At 42.5% G+C, this 21,727-nt stretch overlaps 1 protein-coding gene across 1 annotated transcript in view; it reads right to left on the bottom strand.

Annotated features, from left to right (window-relative positions):
- CLNK (cytokine dependent hematopoietic cell linker) overlaps window positions 1-19,745 on the bottom strand; it is a 209,011-nt gene extending 189,266 nt beyond the window's left edge. Inside the window, exons 1-2 of the mRNA XM_086407495.1 lie at window positions 19,544-19,745; window positions 3,808-3,860 (exon numbers count right to left, since the gene is read on the bottom strand). Coding sequence (XP_086263621.1) covers window positions 3,808-3,818 — 11 coding nt within the window. The 5' untranslated portion in view covers window positions 3,819-3,860; window positions 19,544-19,745. The remainder of the gene's footprint in view (window positions 1-3,807; window positions 3,861-19,543) is intronic.
- Window positions 19,746-21,727: the final 1,982 nt, after the last annotated feature.

Raw genomic sequence — 21,727 nt, 5'->3', positions numbered from 1 at the left:
CTACTCTAACTCCACCAGTTTGTTCCAAGGAAAGAGGCTTTATGTAGCTTGATTGATTACTAAGGAGTCTGGTTGCAGAGACAGTAAATGTAGAATAGCTTGCTAATTTCAGAAGCAATTTTGAATCAGGACAGCTGGACTCTGTAGCATTTGTGGAGCGTTCCCATCACTTTTAACCTAATACTAAAATGCTTTGCTTAATGTACGGCTAATGCTCTTGAGGGCAGGGGCTAGACCTTATTCATCTTCATAAGGGAGGGGCCCGGCTTAGTGCCTGGCATAGGATATATTATTCAGTAAATGTTTTTTTTTTTTTTTAACTTTTAATTTTATATTGAAGTACAGCTAAAAAGCCTCTTGATGAAAGTGAAAGTGGAGAGTGAAAAAGTTGGCTTAAAGCTCAACATTCAGAAAACGAAGATCATGGCATCTGGTCCCACCACTTCATGGGAAATAGATGGGGAAACAGTGGAAACAGTGTCAGACTTTATTTTTCTGGGCTCCAAAATCACTGCAGATGGTGACTGCAGCCATGAAATTAAAAGACGCTTACTACTTGGAAGGAAAGTTATGACCAACCTAGACAGTATATTCAAAAGCAGAGACATTACTTTGCCAACAAAGGTTCGTCTAGTCAAGGCTATGGTTTTTCCTGTGGTCATGTATGGATGTGAGAGTTGGACTGTGAAGAAGGCTGAGCACCGAAGAATTGATGCTTTTGAACTGTGGTGTTGGAGAAGACTCTTGAGAGTCCCTTGGACTGCAAGGAGATCCAACCAGTCCATTCTGAAGGAGATCAGCCCTGGGGTTTCTTTGGAAGGAATGATGCTAAAGCTGAAACTCCAGTACTTTGGCCACCTTATGTGAAGAACTGACTCATTGAAAAAGACTCTGATGCTGGGAGGAATTGGGGGCAGGAGGAGAAGGGGATGACAGACGATGAGATGGCTGGATGGCATCACCGACTCGATGGACGTGAGTTTGGGTGAAATCCGGGAGTTGGTGATGGACAGGGAGGCCTGGTGTGCTGCGATTCATGGGGTTGCAAAGAGTCAGACACGACTGAGCGACTGAACTGAACTGAACAGCTGATTAACAATGTTGTGATAGTGTCAGGTGAACAGTGAAGTGACTCAGCCGTAGATACACATGTAACCACTCTCCCACAAACTATCCATCCAGGCTGCCACACAACACCTAGTGGAGTTCCCTGTGCCATGCAGTAGATTACCCATTTTCAATACAGCAGAGTGTACATGTCCATCACAAAGGAGCCTCATGTTAAATAGCAGAAAAGCAATATAAAGCTTAAATTTACCATGCCAACCGTTTTAAGTATACTGTCCAGTCATGGTTAAGAATATTCACACCATTGTGCAACCAAACTTCACAATATTTTGCCAAAGGAAACTCTATATACTTTAAACAGCTACTTATTTGCCCCGCCCCAGTCACTGGCAATGGCTGTTCTACCTTCTACAAGGAGCTCAGCCCAGTGTCCTGTGACAACCTGGGGGGGGCGGTGAGATGGTGGGGAAGATGGGAGAATGGTTCAGGAGGGAGGGGACATTTGTATACCTGTGGCTGATTTGTATTGATGTGTGGCAGAGGCCAACACAGTATTGTAGAGCAGTTGTCCTCCAATAATTGTATTTTGTTCTGTACTTCTCAAAAACAAATGAGCCAAAAAAATAAATAAATAAACTCACTGAAGGAATTTAAAAAAAGGGAAAGAAATTGACACTAGATGGATGATGCTTAAAGAGATTATGTTAAGTGAAATAAGCAATAAAAAGCAAGTACAGTAAATGCTTTTGACCCAGCTGATATATTTGAAGGGGAAAGCATGAGCATATATTCACACTGTGTATGTACCCATATGTGTGTGCAAGTGCATAAATATATAATCTATTTCTATATCATCCTCTCATTATGTTTATTCATTCTTTGTAAAACTGCCCAGTGGCTCAGAGTAAATAGCCGTAGTTACAAAGGCCATTTAGAATTTCATGTTAGAAAATCAGAATTCTAGATTATGGAATTGTAAGATATCTTAGACCAGAATTTTGCAAGCTTAGCTGCAGGTTAGACTCAGTTGTGCATTAGTAGAACGGCCCACTGTTCAGGTATTCTGATTTCTTTGGTCTGGGGAAAGTTGCTGAAATTTTGTCTGGAGCTTCCTTGATGATTCTAATGGTCAGTCAGATTTAAAATCTACTGCCTTGAACAAACTGGGTTAATGGTTTTCACAGAGGAAGGCGTGCTCCCTCCAAGGTGTAGCAGAACAAAATCTTGTGTGTATGTACAGTGTGTATATTTGTGTGTGTGTATGTGTGTGTGTGTGTAGGGAGAGAAGAAAATTTCCATTTTACACTCATGTAACCTTTGATACGTAACTGCCTTCCCTGAGTTGACAAATACTCGAGATACTTCTGCAGGGTACTGCGATAGAGACAGCTCTGTGAACCATTCCTCTACAGTCAGATGCTGCTCAGACTTTAACAAGCTTATATAAATCAACTGGGGATCTTGCGAAAGTACAGATTCAGATTTAACATCCTCAGATAGAAAACTCATGATTATGATGTTATGATGATTTGATTTGTTTTCTGGTCTGTGTATGGGCAGCTTCACATCCAATATGACTCTACAGCTGAACTCAAAAAAACTTCCATTCGGGAAGGTTGATGAGAGCAACTGCTGAGCGACCAAGATCTGGCTAAAAGCAAAGCCATCTCAAGTCATGAAAGGGAGACACCTCTCCTATTTAGGAAGGAGATTATTGGCACAGAGCAGAACTGCAGAGAGAGAAACAGAAGCAAGGACTGAAGGGGAGGGATTCATGACCTCCAAGCCAGATAGAAGCCTGTAGCAAATATTGCTGAGACTGTCAAAGTAACCCTACTTTGCCCCCCAAAAGGGGTCTAAGTCTCTTGTTGGGTTATGCTTCTGTGTCACCCTGGTGTCAACCACATGCCCAGTGCCCACCTGTGATACCCAGGCATCACCTGGTTACCATGGGCTACCCCTAGGCAGTCTTCCTTTCCAGGCCAGATCCTTCTTCCCAGAGAAAGGGTTAATATATCCAGGGAGTTATTAACAGGTAAAACTTCCTGAATATTGTATGGCTATAAAACAGTAGGGCAAAGCAAGGGTTGATAGTAGGGTCTGCCTGACTCTGTAATCCTTGTTCTTTCTCACATGACTGCTCTTTTCACACAGAGGAGAAAAACAGTACTGCCTCTCCAAACGGCAAAATAAATAAATAGCTTGATTTTAAAATCAGGGCACCCAATTTTCCCAATTTAAAGGACTTTTGTTTTTCATTATAAATATTTCTTATACTTTGGAGGCCTGCTATCTTTTTTACTACATCCGAAATGGGATGAATTTTTGCTGATTCAGATACCCATTTAGACAGGATCCTAAACCAGCCGCAGCACCCGCTCTGGGTGTTCCACAGACAGAAAGCTGGATTCCAGGCTCTCTCTGTGGGAATAAGTGTGCATGCTGCGGTTCTGTTAATTTTCATTTCACACCCTGGTGGGAGGTGGATGGGTGGTATTTCTGGATGCCCTCCTGGCATTCCGATGCTGGGTATCTAGTCTCTGCCTAACCCCACATCCCCGACTGCACTGGGGAAGAACAAGGAACCTCCTGCAGAAATCACTGAGCACCCACACATCCTCAAGCCCGGCCTTTCCACGTGGGCACACCGCATCCTTCCGGCGGTTCTCCCCAGTACCCTACTCCCGTCCCCATGGAGGAGACGCTAGTGCACGCTCAAGGCGACCTTGCGGTACTTACGGTCTGTTCATCTTTCTTGGCACCCGGCAAATGAGAGGGATCTTCAACTCAGCCTGTGGAAACAAAAGCAAGCTCATTACTGGGCCTTCCGCAACATGTTTTAATTCTGGTGAACAGGCTCCTGTCGCTTCCTGTTAAGACGGGATGCAGGTGGCAGCTTAGAGGAAACGACAGAGAGAGAATCAATCCAGGTTGATAATTGGTTTATTTCGGGAGGGGATGGGGGAGAGGACGTCTTCCCTGACACGCTGTCCTCTTTCTGTCAGCATTCATGTCAGCATTCATCCAATCTGCCCCCCGGGGAGCTGGGCAAACCTATCCTGAGCAAGCCTGGTTTTGCCTGACGTGCCGTCGCGTGCTTCCCCTGGGCGCCCAGGGTGCATTAGCCCAAGCTCTGCTCTGGGGAGCCCAAGTGCGTGCAGAAAGGATGCTTTTCCTTTCAGAGTGCGACTTCGCCATGAAATATTTATTGGGAGTTACATTTATATACTGCGTCACGTAGGACACGACAGTTTATTTGTGGCTTGTATTCGCTTGCGTTGGAGAGATCATTAGTCCCACTTAGCATATAAATCAGCAGCAGAGACCCTGAGAGTATTCAACAAGGACTTTACATCCATGATCCCCATTTAGCTGCACAGAGACTCTGGGAGGTATAAAGGATATTACCCATGGGATCAGTTGGGGTTCCAGCAAGAAACAGATGGCACCCTCAAATTGGGTAATCTGAGAACAGTTTAATAAAGAGACGGTTTAAAAGGTCTGGGCAGGGTGTAGGGGATCCCAAAGGACTGTGAAGGGCCTGAGGGGCTGTGCCTGTGCATGTGCCAGGAGGGGTCAAGGGAGCCAGTGGTCATGGGGATCCAGAAGCAGGCTGATGGGAAAAGAACTGTGACTTTCAGGTGAGGGACTCGCAGGGATTGAGCTGTGGTAGGTGGAATAAAAATCTACATCTCATGGGTCTCCTGCCCTGAATCTCTTCCACTGACCAAACTCAACAGGAAGCCAAGTGTGAGGAGCCATTGGTATGACTTCTATCCATCAGCCTCCTGGGGCTCCAAGCTAGTGCAGTGGGGTAGAGAGTGGATTTCACTTTTAAAGAGAATGAGATCCTTGGAGGTTAAATTATGCACCCAAGGTCACCCATCTGCAATAAGAGCCCAAATCTACAGGACTCAAGCATTCCATTTCCTAGCAATTCAACCATATTGCCCACTGAGCTTTAGGTACTCCTATATCATTCTGTCATCCATATGTCCGTCTATCCATCCACCCATCCATTCATTCATCTATCCAATAGCATTTACTGAAAACTAACTTTATTCAAATATTGTGCCTTCCCTCCAGGCATGCCTAAAACTCAGTATAAGGTAGATTCTATTCTAACTCCCCCTATGATGGTTGTTAGCAAAGTGCTTTGTAAAAACAGATGCAGATAAAACAGAATGAATTCTGACTCTGTCTTGGACAGCCCAGAGGATCTTCATAAAGGAGATCATACTTGATCTGGATCTTGCAGATTAAGTCAGCATCTTCTTGATTTATGGAAGTTGTTCTGGGTAAATGGGGTGCCATGTGCAAGGGTGTGAAGATGTTAGAATATATAGTGTGACACAGAGACTTTACATGGCTTGATGGGATCACAGAGGCCAGCAGCTTGGATATTAGTAGCATGTGAAAAAGAACCTGGGAAGGTCTATTGGGTTTTGATCGTCAAGGACCATGTGTGACAAAGGATGGGATTTGGATTTGAGCTGTGTGATCTTGGACCACTGGCTTCAAGAAAATTACTAAAAAACTGGGACTAAACTCCAGTTCCCCAGATACCCTATGTCCTACCCTACAGCAAGCCTCACCCTGTGCTTCTAGGTCAACAAAGGATACAGGGAAAGGGGGGTTGGCCTTTAGGTACTCTGGCCATTCTCTCTGGATGACTGTGGAGTGTCCAGTTCACGGCCTCTTTGTAAGTTGTCTTGTCCAGTAAGGAAGAGGACTTCATCAATATAACACAAGCAATGGACATCAGTTCCTGGAAGAGTCCTGGACTGAAAACTGACCTCCAGTGCTGTCATTAACCAGCACATGACCTTGTAGGAGCACTTGGCCTCTCTTCCTTTATAAATGGGAATGTCCATGTTATCTCTTTCCAGTATTAAGTGTGAAATAAGCTGATGCTCTGAAAATATCCTACAAACTATAAACATTATGGAAATATGGATATGTCTTCCCTTGCATAACAAAGTAAAGCTTACAAGTTGTTTTAACATTGGTCATATTATATTTGGATATGTACGGTTATGGACAGGGTTCCCTGGTAGCTCAGCTGGTAAAGAATATGCCTGCAATTCAGGAGACCCTGGTTTGATTCCTAGGTTGGGAAGATCCCTGAAGAAGGGATAAGCTACCCACTCCAGTATTCTTGGGCTTCCCTGGTGGCTCAGATGGTAAAGAATCTACCTGAAATGTGGGAGACTTGGGTTCAATCCCTGGGTTGCTAAGATGCCCTGGAGGAGGGCATGGTAACCCACTCTAGTATTCTTGCCTGGAGAATCCCCATGAACAGAGGAGCCTGGTGGGAATCAGTCCATGGGGTCACAAAGAGTTGGATACGACTGAGTGACTAAGCACAGAGCATGGTTATGGACATTGATTTTTGGATATTAATATTTAGAGTAATTCAGTGACTTGATTACAGTAATGCAGGTCAAATTTGTAACCCCTTTCCCACTTTGGGAGCATTTATGATTTTGAATGTCTTGCTTATAATATAATTCCTTTGAAACGAGTCGCCAGTCCAGGTTTGATGCACGGTACTGGATGCTTGGGGCTGGTGCACTGGGACGACCCAGAGGGAGGGTAGGGGAGGGAGGAGGGAGGAGGGTTCAGGATAGGGAACGCGGGTATACCTGTGGCGGATTCATTTCGATATTTGGCAAAACTAATACAATATTGTAAAGTTTAAAAATAAAATAAAATTAAAAAATATATATAATTCCTTCATTCCTTTGAGTTCATTAACCAGGAGTTTTAAGTTATGCTGAAATGAGTCAAAATAAGGCTATCTTTGTGGAGGGTTACCTACCCCTGTGCCTAGCTTTCAGCTCAAGCTTATGTACAATGTGAAGAAATCACAGGTACAGGGTATTTTCCTCCAAAGCTTATAACCTAGGATCAGAGGCCTTGGGGAGGTGGTCAGGAAAGCTCTTTTCCAGCCATCCACGGTGTAGCCTTGAACAAAGCATTGGAATGTTCTGGACCTCATTGTTCTTTTCATCTGAATAATGAAAAGGTTGGGCCCAATAGGTCTCTTCCAGCTCAAAGATTCCTTTAAAAAATCCATTTAAAAACTGCAATCCCTCCATACTTGGTGACAAAGAATGGTTTAAAAAAGTTGGAAGTATGTTATTATGTTTCTCACATTTTATTGTCTTCTTTAATAGAGCTCCTTGCAGAGCAAAATTGCAGAAAGACTTTTGACAAAGTGCTAACACTTAGGGCATCAGCAGTGGACAGAGGAGTGGTTGGGGAAGGAATTCTTAGCTTTTGCTTTGTACCTAAACCTTTGAAAATTATGCAATCTGTAACATCCGTGCTTATTAGGTTTGTATTTTAAAATCTTAGTAAAAGTTTAAAAGAGAGATTTTACTAGCAGCTTTTAAGAGATGTGAGCAATGTATTGTACAAAAATAATTTTAAAATGTTATTAAGGGATCCCAACTTCTCTGGCATTTCAAGAGCAAAACTGGGGTCTTACTGACCCATATCAGAGGATGAGTCAGCCAAGTGGTGCTGTCCACAAGACAGAATGGATGGCCCTCCGTGAGGAGTACAGGGCTTTGCTCTACTCAGAATGTCTAAGCCCCGTCTGAGAGCGCTGAGGTCTTACCTGATCTGAGTCATTTTTGTAAAGGATGTGGTGAGAATGGGATGTGGTGAATCAGACAAAGATTCATGTCCGTCAGTTCTACAAATGTGACCTATTAAAGACCATGCCCGTCCCTTCCTGACATATACACTTTTTAAAAAGATGGAACAAACACTGAGCATCTACTGTGTCCCCAGCTGCTGTCACAGTAACCCCATATGATCTGTATTATCATTCTTATTTTCTACAAAACCAAACCGAACATTCAGAGGTGGCAGGTAGCCTGCTCTACAAGATGGTTTTACAAACCACTGGACTTCAAATGTTTCAGTTAGGTGTTGGGACACCTTGTCTACCTGCTGTGAGCCTCAGTTTGCCTATCTATAAAATGGGGGTAACATAATAGCTGTCAGTAAGACTCTTGTCAGGAAGACATGAGAACAGAAGATAGTTAAGACATGGAGAAATGGTGATTCACATTAACTTGAACTTTTATAATTAAATGCCTTATGTCACTTTTGGGTTTTAGTCTCCAGAAATAAGAAGTGCTTACCTGCAAATCATGACCACCAGATGAGGGAGGTATGGATTCTTTCTTGGGTTGGTCAAAAAGTTCATTTGGATTTTTCCATAACTTGTTATGGAAACCTGAACAAACTTTTTGGCCAATGCAATATATTGATGCCTCCAAAAGTCTGAGTCAGCTCTACAGGCTGGAGTCCAGATATTGGTATTTTTTAAATACCCCAGGCATGTTATTGGGCAGTGAGGCAGAGGAAGTGGATGTAAGAACCTCAGTTCACTCATTTCCATCTGCTCCACACCCACCACTCACTAACACTTCTCACTCTTACAGAAAGTACAATAACCACACTTGATTCTCCTAGCAGTCCTGTGTGCATGCTCAGTCACTTCAGTTGTGTCTAACTCTTTGTGACCCCATGGACTGCCTGCCAAGCTCCTCTGTCCATGGGATCCTTCAGGCAAGAATACTGGAGTGGGTTGCCATGCCCTCCTCAGAATTTATTCATGTATTCAGCAAACATGTACTGAGGTCTGCTAAGTGCTGGACATGGTCCAGATACTAGGGATTAGACACCACAGAGCAAGGCTCTGCCCTCATAGCATTTGTCTGCTTTTTCCATAGTACTTCGTTTTATTTTTTATTATTGCTTTATTGAGGTATAGTTGCTTTACGATATTGTGCCAGTTTCTGCTGTACAATGAAGTGAATCAGCTATATGTATACATACATGTCCTCCCTTTCAGCCGCCCCTCTCGGTCATCACTGAGCTGAGCTTCCTGGGCTGTGATAGCAGGTTCCCCCTGGGTACCTGTTTGGACATTGTAGTGTGCATAGGTCAACCCCAATCTCCCAGCTCATCCCTTCTTCCTCCCACCATGTCCATGGCTGTTTTCTATGTCTCTATTCCTTTCTTGCAAATAGGTTTATCTGTACTACGTTTCTAGGTTCCACATATGTGCATTAATATAGATTATTTTTCTCTCTCTGACTTCGCTCTATACAACAGTCTCAAGGTCCATCCACGTCTCCACAAATGACCCAGTTTTGTTCCTTTTTAATGGCCAAGCAATATTCTGTTGTATATAAATGTCATATCTTCCTTTTCATTCATCGTTGACAGACATTTAGGTTGTTTCCATGTCCTGGCTATTGTAACGTGCGTGTGTCATTTTGAATTATGGTTTTGTCAGGGTGTATGCTTGGTAGTGAAATTGCTTCTGGGTTATACGGTTGTCTTATTTTTACTTTTTAGGAAACCACCATACTGTTCTCCATAGTGCCATAAATAACTCTAAGGGAGTGAGCTTAAAGATGCATATCTATAAATAATAGAGGAACATAAGGAGCTAGAGGGATACAGTGGAGGCATGCCCAGAGGGGATCCACCAGTTCCCTGTGGGTCAGGAACTTCTTCCCAAGGCCCCTGTAATTTTCCTTAGAAATAACCCTGACCCCTAGTTGGGACATGATAATGGGAGTGGGGAAGGGTCTCCAGGCTGAGGAACCTTTCCCCACACCCCCCACTGCTACCCCCAGGGCTGCAGGTCTTTCTCCAGGAATCTCCATGATCTAGAGGTGATCTGAGATAAAATAGCGCCATTAGATACTTGCCTTCATTCAGGCACCCTGAGAGGCTGCAGCATCCCAGAAATGGGGACATTTCACCGTGTTTTGTGCATTCATTTTCTATAGGAACTGAGGCATTGATTTCAGTTTCTCTTCCCAGTTAGCCACAGAAATAAAGCCAAAGCATGGCTCTTGCTGAAAGGGAAGTGATGCTCCAGTGCCACCTGTCAGTCACAGCAGGGCGCTTATTACAAATGGTGCTAACATGTCAAGAGTTGGTTCTGCCATGGGGACGCTGCCTGAATCCTGCCTGTACCAAGAGACTGTACCTGGCCTCCTAGGTCCCATGGTCAGGGAGGGTCTGAGCAGGAAGAGACCCTGGGCCCTCTGGGAATCCACAGAAAGAAGATACCTTTCTCCTTTTTCATGATGCCTGTTTATTTCTCCAACAAGGGAAAATACCAATGGCATTAAGAGGTAGAAGCCAATACAGGGCTAATCATAAATGCCACGCCGAGTGCTAGAATTGCCTGAATATACACCAGGCTCCAAAGCCTAAGAGAAAGGGCTGGAATATACTCGTCATTAATTTATTTTGCCATGTGCATCTATGCATTCATTTCAGTAATACAGTTCCCCTGGGGTTTACAGACCCCTAGGCTTCTGGGGTGGGGAAGGCAATGGCACCCCACTCCAGTACTCTTGCCTGGAAAATCCCATGGACGGAGGAGCCTGGTAGGCTGCAATCTATGGGGTTGCTAGGAGTTGGACATGACTGAGCAACTTCCCTTTCACTTTTCACTTTCATGCATTGGAGAAGGCAATGGCAACCCACTCCAGTGTTCTTGCCTGGAGAATCCCAGGGACAGGGGAGCCTGGTCGGCTGCCGTCTCTGGGGTCACACAGAGTTGGACACGACTGAAGCGACTTAGCAGCAGCAGCAGGCTTCTGGGGTGCCCCGGGAGTCCAAAATGAACCTGTTTGAGAAATAGCTGTTCCATCCGTCCCTGCCCTCCCTATCGGTCTCTTTCACCTCCCTCAAGGTATAAAGAGGGCCATGTCAAGAGAGGTGCGTGGCTTGACTGGGATTCTGAGAGTAAAGGGGTTCCTATCCTAGTCATCCATTTGGGCCATTAATCCCACCATTTTGGAGATGATCCCAAAGATTTGCTCACTTTGTAGGTTGAAAAGTATTTTGTAAAGGTAATGGATTTGATGGTTAAAACATATCAATATTTCAGAAAAAACTGAAATTAAAGAAACAAGATTCTATAGACTGGGAGCGTGCTTAAGACCTCCAAAAGAATGTACATTAAATTTGGGCATTAAAACCAGAAAGGCTACTTCTGAACTTGTAACCCACTTGGGGTCTCAGTGGATGTGTTAGGAAGGAAAGAATTGCTTTATAAATAGATGGAATTTGGGGGAGAATCTTAATCCCAAAATAATTAATACCCTTATGGTATCATAAGCAGGTTAAACAATTGGAAACATGTAAAGTAACAAATTGTATTTCCTTGTTATCCAGAACTCTTGTTCTCCACTGGGAGTTCACCCATGCTACCAAACTGAGACATTTTTATCATAAATATTTCTGCTGCATTTCAACCTGATCTGAAATTAATATTTCATGAAGGGAAAACAATGCTTTTGCAGTAAGGACATTTTTTTTTACTCTCAAGTATTTCTCACTTATTCCTCAAAGATGAAGCTTATAAAAATACTAGCCTCTGTTTATTGCAAAGTTTAAGAAACATAGTTGTAATAATGATAAGGTACTTAAATAGATATAGGAAATGACCAGAAGCAAACTAAGAATTGCTGAAGAGGATGTTAGAATCAGTCATAAAGGTAAGGTGTATAACTGCAACCAAAACTGGGTCAAGGCTGGAGGAGCAGGTCTAAATTAAAAGTGGCTGCTTTTTCTTATTAAAACAAGAAAAGAAATGAATATAAAATAAATGCAGCCTTCATCTGATTCCCTACACAATCACACCCAGTATACATAAAGTGATGGCTGTTATTTGGAGTTGAAGGAGGGTGTGACATGTGGACATTTGTATATTTTGTGAGGAGGGGCAGGAAGTGTGTGTGTGTGTGTGTGTGCGTGTGTGTGCATGGTGCACAAATTTTGAGCAAACATATTGAAATCAAGATTTCTCAGATGCAGATATTCGTTTATTTGGTCCTCACCATATGTAATTTTCCTCTATTTTCATATCACAAATGACTAAGTTACATTTTAAAGGTACACATAGTTAGAGAAAGATATATGCTGATTGGATTTCTAATTCTACGTCCTGGTCAGGACAATCAGCTAAATTTAATTTAACTTTTAATTTTATTGGATTTTTGATGAATGGAGGCATTTGAAGTCAAGTGGATTGCTATTATAGATTTTTTTAAAAGAAATATGGGAGATTGCTTTCCTAGTTTTTCTACTAAGTATGGACATATTTTTAAAAAAGATTTTGCAACTGTCTTGATAACAAATAACTTCCCTTCAATATCTTAAGGCCATGTTCATGTGCATCCATTTTTAATATTAAGTGATTTTGAAAACACCCTTAATGAACTGAGTGCAGTCTATTGCTTTGGAATTTATTCCTCTTAGTGTTTTTGATTTTCAAAAGCCATCTCTTTTTCTCTTCTGCAGAAAGAGTTCCTTTTTTTTTTCCAGTAGCAAAATTAGTAAGATTTTCCCTGTCCCCCTTTCCCTTACTTTGTAGTAAATGGCCTCTCTATCCTCTCTTCTCCTCATTCACTCATTTTGCTTTCACATGTTCCTCTCTCCCCTTTGTCCTCCCTTCCTTCTTCCCCAACTTCCTCCTCCTTTCCCTCAACCCTTCCCCTTTCTGCACTTTTCTCATTAATATTATTTTACTATTCAGATAAAATGGAACTAGAGCAAAATAAAATGTAGATTATCAGGAGCCTAGTTTGGTGTTTTCTTATTTTTTCAAAGTTTACTTGTTGACCCCGCTCCTTTTCTCATTTGGCACTCAGAGATGATGCTAGAAGCACACTGACCGGGGGCAGGTGCTGCCAGGCCTGGGATTCCCAGGTGGCTCAGGGATAAACAATCCGCCTGCAATGCAGGAGGCACAAATTCGATCCCTGGGTTGGGAAGATCCCCTTGTAGAAGGAAATGGCAACGCACTCCAGTATTCTGGCATGGAAATCCCATGGGCAGAGGAGCCTGGTGGGATACAGTCTTTGAGGTTGCAGAAGAGTCCGACATGACTTAGTGACTAAACAACAACTGCCAGGCCCAGATTAATCCCAACTGTGATGAATTCTCCACTGATTGATTAATGCATTAGGGCAGAACCAAAGGAGAATTTTGGGAGAAAGAAAGATGTAAGAAAATAAACTGAGATTTAGGGATGGGCCTGTTTATCTGTCAATCAGAACATATAGGGCAGCCTATCTCCCACGGAAGTTTCATGTCCAATGGTGAAAGCACTGTTATTCTGCAAGCAGTTATTTGTTAGACACTTGCTGTATGCTAGTCATCTCTGAGGACCTGTTTCACCATAAGGACTTCAAAGAAGTGTTGAAGGAAACCTAAAAATACACGAAGAGGCCTGAAAAGCCAGTATTCCCTAATGGCTCAGGCAGTAAAGAATCCGCCTGCGATGTGGGAGACCTGGCTTCAATCCCTGGGTTGGGAAGATCCCTTGGAGAAGGAAATGGCAACCCACTCCAGTATTCTTTTCTGGAGAATTCCCTGGACAGAGGAGCCTGGCGGCTACCGTCCATGGGGTTGCAAAGAGTTGGACAGGGCTGAGTGACTTTCACTTTCAAGAATAATATAATTTAATAATAATGATAATGTTGATGATGATACTATTTACTGAATGCCAGAACCCTATGTAACATCCTGTGTAATTTAGACTCCATTGTAAGGCAACAATCTGAGTGACCCAGATTTTTCAGTATTGAACCATTCTGTCATTGCATTCAGCACAAGTCCTCTTGAGCCAAATCTGTCCAGCAGACACATTCACAGTATGGATTCAGATGAGACCATCACTTGATTTGTGACTTAAAGTGCATTTAGAACTTAACTCCTGAACTGAACTTCCTCCATGTAATTAAGGTTTTCCTTATCCGCTTTTCTATTCAGGATTGCTTCCCTAGCCAGGGGCAAGGCAGGTCTCTAAGTCCAGGTACGCCAGATTGTACAATGAATTGTACAACTGAGCCTCTATATCTCTCTTCTGAAAAAATGGGGATATAAGACCTCATGATTATGGAAGTGAAAGTATTTTGTAAACTATTAACTGTTAGGCAAATCTAGTTCAACAAGCAACTATTGAGCAATTTCTATGTACCACGAAGAATACTGAGGATATAAAATTGACAAGGAAAGTATTCTAAAGGAGTTGGCATCATTTTTCATTAAATCTTTGTGTTTTCAGGAGATAAGTACATTTGGGGAGTTGGAAGATACTCCTAAGGCTTTGATAAATGGCTGATTAAAATAAATGGAAAAATGACAAGATTACCTTTCTGTAGAAATCACCTTATAATAAGACTTCTTTAGGTCAACATTCTTAGAAAGAGACCCAAACTCCCAAAGATTCTAATGATGGTTTGTCTGAATATAAAATAATTCACGATAACAGTGCTAAAAATGATAATGTAGCCACTCTCATTTATATTGCACTTCATACTTGTTAGACACTATAATATGTAAATTTTACATACTACATCTCATTTCTCACCACACATTCAGAAGTTAGGTATTGCCAATTCCAATTGGTAAATAATAGCCTAAGTTTCTGAGAAGTTAAGTAGCTTGTCTAAAATCATCCTGCTAGGAAGGGAAGGTTTGAACTCAACCCCAGGCTATCTATTTCTCACCAGATGGATGGGGTGGTTTAGTAGGGAGAACTTGGTAACAGAAATAGGAGTCTGGGATGAGCAGAGTGTGGAGGTGTTCTCTGGGAGGGACCAGAGAGACATGGAGCTGGCCAGCAGATCCCTAGACTTGCCCAGCTCTATGAATATTCATAAGTAGCCGTGGGGTGTGGGGGAGGGCACAGACTGGCTCCCAGGTGCCTATCAAGTCATTAGATCATCAGTAGCTGGGCAAATCCAGCTACTGTAATGACACAGCTTGGACTCTGTGCTCATCAAGCTAGCTCCTGACAGTTATTTGATATCTCGTGTAGATTTACCTGTTGGGAGGGAACTTACAACTTGAATACACCCTTCACACTTGAACAAAGTCACAGAAGATGGATGTATGGGCCAGAATACCAGAGTGAGACAATGCTCTCAAGTCCTGTTAACTCAGAGTGTCTTGTATAAAATTAGTCTTTCTGAATCTGCTGATTCGATAATGAAACGTGGGTCCTTGGGTGCCCTGTATAGGCTCAATTCTTTCAGATGTTGGGCTTGACTACTGGCCACCCTTCATCTTTATCTCATGATAGAATCAACAGAAAAGACATCACAATAAGGGTTGTGCCCTCAAACACATGGCTACTGAATTGCCGTGTTATGTCCAGACCTTCTGGCTTATCTTATTTCATAGCACACATAGCTATTCACAGAGACATCTAAACTGGTGGGGTTCTAATTCTCAGGCTTAGATGTTTGGGAAGCAATGTTTCAGTGAGCATCACCAATGAAGTACAAAAATCCAAACTCACACACATATTTTACTATTGCTAATGGTATATCTGGGAGTCCTAAAATGCTATTGGTTAGTTGGAAGGACACTGATGCTATGATCATGACCCTGAACACATTCAGCAGGACCCTGATGGTGTGCAGTGCAAAGAGCAGGAACTTGGGATTTCAACAGACTTGGCTCCTCTTTCTGCTGTGAAATGGACAATGTATGGAGTCTCTCTGAACCTTGGTATCCTCTTTTACAGAGTGAGAACTAATTTATCTACTAAAACAGTAGAAAACAGTGAGTATTCATTGCCTAGCACACAGCAGGCATTCAAATGGCAATTTTTTCTGGTCACTGGTATTTGGAGAACAGGATTAAAATTAAACCGATTAACCTTAATTTTGAATAAACATGATGATGATTCCCAAAGTATTCTGTCTGTTAAAGTAACAAAAATAGCAAAATTTCTATGATTACGGTTTCCCATAATTCTGGTTTTCATGATCATTTTTCCTTATCAAGCCACTCCTATCTAACCTATATAATCTGATGTTTCTCAGTCTTATTGGTAAGTTACTTCCCCAAATTGCTGAAAGTTTTGTTCAATCTGTTAAAAATCTTAAATCTGACTTAGATTTAGCCACTTATCTCTATTCAATAATTTAACTCCTTTGAACATTTTTTTCATGCTAGGAAGGGTAGGCACAACTTGGAGCAACCGTCCAGAACTCAAGTCTTGGCGGATCTTGGCGACTGCCTACCAGGGTGAACCTAACTGCTTTGTGTGATGGCATTCGTAAAATGGTACTTCCAGCACTAGCTCAGCTATCTGTTGTGATGTGGCAGCAACACTATAGAGTTGCCATTTATCTGTTTCCTGAATGTCTCCTCTGTGTCAGACACAATATATACATTCACTTTCATCCTCATAGTAACCTCTAGTGTGTACTAACCCACACCATTTCAGACTACATAAAACAAAAACAGCTAACCAAAACTCAGAGAGATAAGTCACTTACCCCCCAAACACATATTTAAATCACACACCACATTCATATTCGTTTTGACTGATCTCAAAGCCTCTTTTCCATATCACCATACTGTCCATCCTCATCAACTTTTTGAGCCTCAGTTTCAACATCTAACATTGCCCTGCTTACTTCATTAAGCAGTTAAAATCATTAAATTAAAAAAAAAAGTGCCCAAGGACTCTGTTGATTCTATGAGGCTATGCAACTGTGGTATATTACTATTCTCTAATGAGTTTATAAAAATAAAATATTCATAAAATTTTCTATATTAATAAATTCCATGCTGATTGTGAGCATGTTTTAAGCATAAGGCCAGAGCTGATGTGGGGTGAGGAAAAGAAAGTAATGGAGAAAAAAACAACATTTATTGAGCACATACTTAATTGTTATTGCTTAGTTGCTCAGTCATGTCTGACTCTTTGCAACCCCATGAACTACAACATGCCAGGCTTCCCTTTCACTACCTCCCAGAGTTTGCTCAAACTCGTGCATTGAGTCAATGATCCCATCCAATCATCTTATCCTCTGTCGTCTCCTTCTCCTCCTGCCCTCAATTTTCCAGCATCTGAGTCTTTTCCAATGAGAGAGAGAAAAACAAACAAACAAACAAACATTTATTGAGCACATATTAAGTATTGTTGGCCAAAATGTTTGGGTTTTTCTGTTACATCTTACGGAAACACTCAAATGAACTTCTTGGCCAACCCGATATTAATATATGCTGTATGTTATTTAATATAAATATCATATTATTGAGGCTAAAAAGAGTTGTCAGTACTAGTGATGTGCTCTTGCTCCATTATAAAGATGTAGGACTGGAGGGAATAAAGTAGCATATCTGGTCAAGCTGTGGAATTTGGATCCTGATCAACTTACTCAGATGTAAAATCCTATAGTCTTTTCAAGAGAGCACCTGACTTATGGCAAAGTGAGCTAGAAACAGGTTCCTGGGCATTAAGCCAGGGTTGGCCAGGTGGTACAGAAAACCATAATCTTTGGTTTTAGAATGGAGCTGTTCATAAAATCATCTGAAAGAGCTCCTTGGAGAAAATAAAAGCAATGTCACCATGAAGAGGGCTAGGGTAAGGATCTCAGGTGGTTAAGAATCTACCTGTCAATGCCAAGGCCATGAGTCTGGTCCTTGGTCTGGGAAGATTCCACATGCCGTGGAGCATCTAAGCCTGTACACCTCGACTACTGAGCCTGCAGTCCTACCGAGGCTGTGCTCCACAGCAGGAGAAGCCCTGTAATGAGAAGCCTGCGGTGAAGAGTAGCCATTTGCTGCAGCCAGAGAAAGCCTGTGCACAGCAACAAAGTCCCAGTAGAGACAAAAATAATAATAATTAATTAAAAGTAGGGCTGGTGTAAAAAACCACTCTAGGAATGGATTCAAAGTGAGTTCTATGAAGCTGCAAAGAAACAGTGGCCACCTTTTATATCAGCCAGTGAAAGTGAAGTCACTCCATTGTGTCCGACTCTTTGCGACCCCACGGACTGTAGCCCACCAGGCTCCTCCGTCCATGGGATTCTCCAGGCAAGAAAGAATACTGGAGTGGGTTGCCATTTCCTTCTCCAGTATCAGCCAGAATCAGGTGCAAATCAGGGTAGTTTTCTATTCAGTTACTGATATTAGTGACAGGACAACTTTGAATATTAACTTGGCCACTCGAGTTCTTCATCTGTTAACCAGGCAAAACAATATCTAACTCTCAAGTTTGGGTGTAAGGATTAAGTGAGTTAATGCATATAGACTGGTTCATTTAATTGCTAAGTCATGTCCGACTCATTATGACCCTGTGGACTGTAGCCCACCAGGCTTCTCTGTCCAGGGGATTTTCAAGGTAAGAATACTGGAGTGGATTGCTATAGACTGGTTGGTAAGAGCTAAATAAACCCCAGTTAGCCTTCTTGCTTCTTTAGGGCATATTTTATCTTAAGTTTCTCAGATAATTTCTGAAACTATGTTCTTTGCTGACCTCGTTTGCCTAACCTACAACTGACTTCTCGATTTTTGAGATAACTGTTCCTAACTTACAACTGACTTTCTGATTTTTGACATAACTGTTCCCTGTGCTCTGGGTGGTCCTTGGAGATACAAAGGAACAGCATTGAGAGGTCATGCTGCAATAGAGGGGCTTCCCAGGTGGCATTAGAGATAAAGAATCCACCTGCCAATGCAGGAGAGATGTAAGAGAGGACAGTTTGATCCCTGGGTGGGAAAGATCCCCTGGAGGAGGGAATGGAAACCCAGTCCAGTATTCTTACCTGGAGAATCCCATGGACAGAAGAGCCTGGTGGGCTATGGTCCATAGGGTTGCAAAGAGTTGAACATGACTGAAACAATTTAGCATGCACATACACCACAATAAAGAGAGATAATTAGATAAGCAAATGGGTACATCCTAGTAAAATCAGCGCTGATGAAGTCCAACTGCATCAGTACCCTTTAAAGTATAGACACTTTGATGACACATTCTCTTTTCTGTCTTATTCTAACTCTATCATTTGTTGGTCTCTAAGAAGAAGAGACATCTAGAAGAGATGCCTCCTGGCACCCGTAGAGGGTGGGCATTTCGATGCAACTTCACTCTCCCTCTTGAGCTCCTTGCCCCTGGAGAGGGAAGACAATGAGCATGATTGCTAAGTCCATACTCCTTGAGCCCAACACAGAAAAAAAAAAACAAAAACAAAACAAACCACTTCAATGTAGAACATTTAAGAAATATCCCCCCACAAAGGCTCCAGGAGTTAACTTCTACTTTCAATGGCCTACTTTGAATGGAGGTTGCCTTTCCAGGTGGCTGTTGTCATGAACATCAGTCAAGAAAGCTGGTGACCAGCCTGACCTTAAATCTGAATTGCCAACAGTCAGAAGATTGAAAACATTTCATCTTTAAATTTTTGTGGGTCAGTATCTCGATTCTTTCTTCCAGCAGAAGAAAGGGATCTTTAAAAACCGATCAAGGGAGCTGGTTTCTTTTCTCCCTTTCTATGCTTTATAGATGGCCCAGAATTCATGTTAGAAAACACCTTTTATTCTTGCTGTCAGCTCTCTCTTAATGATCCTCTACGACAGTGAGATGACCACTCAGATGAGGCTGGCCTACAAGGTTTACCTGAGCAGTGTCGGGAGTGCAAACAGCCTTGTGCTGAGATGTCCCTTGCGTGAGGGGTCCGTGAGGGCATTACGGAGAACTCCAGGAGCCGGTAATCCAGGAGGCAGGGGGCTGAAAAATTCTCAATGTTCAGCAGTGTCCTTTAGCAGAACCCTCCTCCTAGGTCCTTTTAGGTTTGGTTTCCTGTGAAATGCAGCCGCAGAGTTTGGGTGGTGTGACCTGTGTAGGGCTGGGACTTCCTCTTCTTGAGTTCAGTGCAATAAATGAAGCTATAGGAGGCTGAGGTCTCCCAACCCGAAGGGTGTCCTTAAACACACATGAGGTCCTCACGTGGCACTTTGAAATTACCAGAACATCTGGAAACATTGCTGAGTAACATGGAAGCATATGGGTTTATATGCACATGGAACCCTGACTGGGTGTCCCTAGCAGTTCAGCTGGTAAAGCATCTGCCTGCAATGCAGGAGACCCCAGTTCAATTCCTGGGTCAGGAAGATGCCCTGGAGAAGGGGTAGGCTACCCACTCCAGTATTCTTGGGCTTCCCTGGTGGCTCAGATGGAAAAGAATCTGTCTGTAATGTGGGAGATGTGGGTTCGATCCCTGGGTTGGCAAGATTCCCTGGAGGAGGGCATGGCCACCTACTCTAGTATTCTTGCCTGAAGAATCCCCAGGGAGAGAGAAACCTGGCTGGCTTCAGTCCATGAGGTCACAAAGAGTCGGACACGACTGAGTGACTAAGCACACAGCTCAGGAACACTGATTTATCTTGTGACATGATGTTGCTGATGGCTTCCTGAGACATCCCCTCTTCCCCCTGCAAGGCATATGGACCGAATCCTTTAGGTATGATGTAGAGAATGTGGAGTCTGGTCTTTTTCTTGTTGTACTAAATATTTAGTTATGTGATCTTGGACAAGTCGCAGTTTATTTCTCAATCAGTTTCCCTGTCTATGATTGAGAAATAGTAATGTTTATCTTTTAGAGATATTCCAAGAAACGAATGGAATGATGCTCATTTGTTCAATAAATGCATGGGGAAAAGTTTGGGGAACATATTAGTTGCTCAGTATATTTTAATTTTGTTCTACCTTAATCCTAGTTCATTTAGACTGACAGCAAGTCCTTGTAAAGTGCCTGCTGTTCTCTTGGTGCTCACCACTCGATACTCTAGTTTTATATAAATTGATGTTTTATACAAAATGATGTTGAATTCCATAATTATTTAAAATATACTCAAAGGTATAGAAGTTTATATTTTCAGAGATATATAACTCTGATTTTGACTTACCATACACTCCAAAGGGGATGCTAAGGTAAGCACTCATCATGCATGGTGCTCAGTCATGTCCAACTCTGTGAGGCCCCAGGGACTGTAGCCCACCAGGCTCCTCTGCCCAGGGAATTCTCCAGGCAAGAATACTGGTGCAAGGTGCCATTTCTTACTCCAGGGGACCTTCCCGACCCAGGGATCGAACACACATCTCTTGCATCTTCAGCATTGGCAGGCAGATTCTTTCCCACTAGCATCACCTGCGAGGCCCCAAGCACTGGTTAAGTATTACTCATATGCCAGGTACTGTCCTGAGCAATTTGGAGACATTATTCCACTAAATCTTCCTGATAATCAGATGAGGAAAATATGTTTAAATCCCTTTGTAATTGTGAAAACTGAAGCCTAGAGAGACTGCATAATATGTCCACCTAATCAGTTAGCTTTTGCTGCATTAGGGGCTCAAAGCAATAACCATTCATTTAGTTTGCTGTTGTGTGGGTCACTTTGTCGGTAGTTTGGGCTGGACCTGTGATCATTACCTGGGGCTGTGATAACAGAGTTCCACAAAGTGGGTGCTAAAACAACGGAAATGTGTTGTCTCCCAGTTTTGGAGGCTGGAAGTCTGAATCAAGGTGTTGGCAGGGTTGGTTTCTTCCAAGGGACGTGAGGTAAGGATAAATGGTGGTCCTCATGTTTATACAGCACTCTTCCTGTGTCCATGTCCACATATTTCATTTTTTAAAGCATACCAGTCACGTCTAATTAGATCTCATCTTAATGACCTCATTTTAAGAGCCTACTCATTGGAAAAGACCCTGATGCTGGGAAAGATTGAAGGCAGGAGGAGAAGGGGACATTAGAGGATGAGATGATTGTATGGCATTATTGACTCAATGGACATGAGTTTAAG

The sequence above is a fragment of the Bos grunniens genome, chromosome 6 (genome assembly GCF_055505025.1).
Source record: "Bos grunniens cultivar Pamir isolate PY7600 chromosome 6, Bosgru_T2T1.0, whole genome shotgun sequence".
Taxonomy (NCBI): Eukaryota; Metazoa; Chordata; class Mammalia; order Artiodactyla; family Bovidae; genus Bos; species Bos grunniens.
Note: the sequence above shows the minus strand (reverse complement) of the source record. Positions and strands in the feature narration are given on the sequence as shown.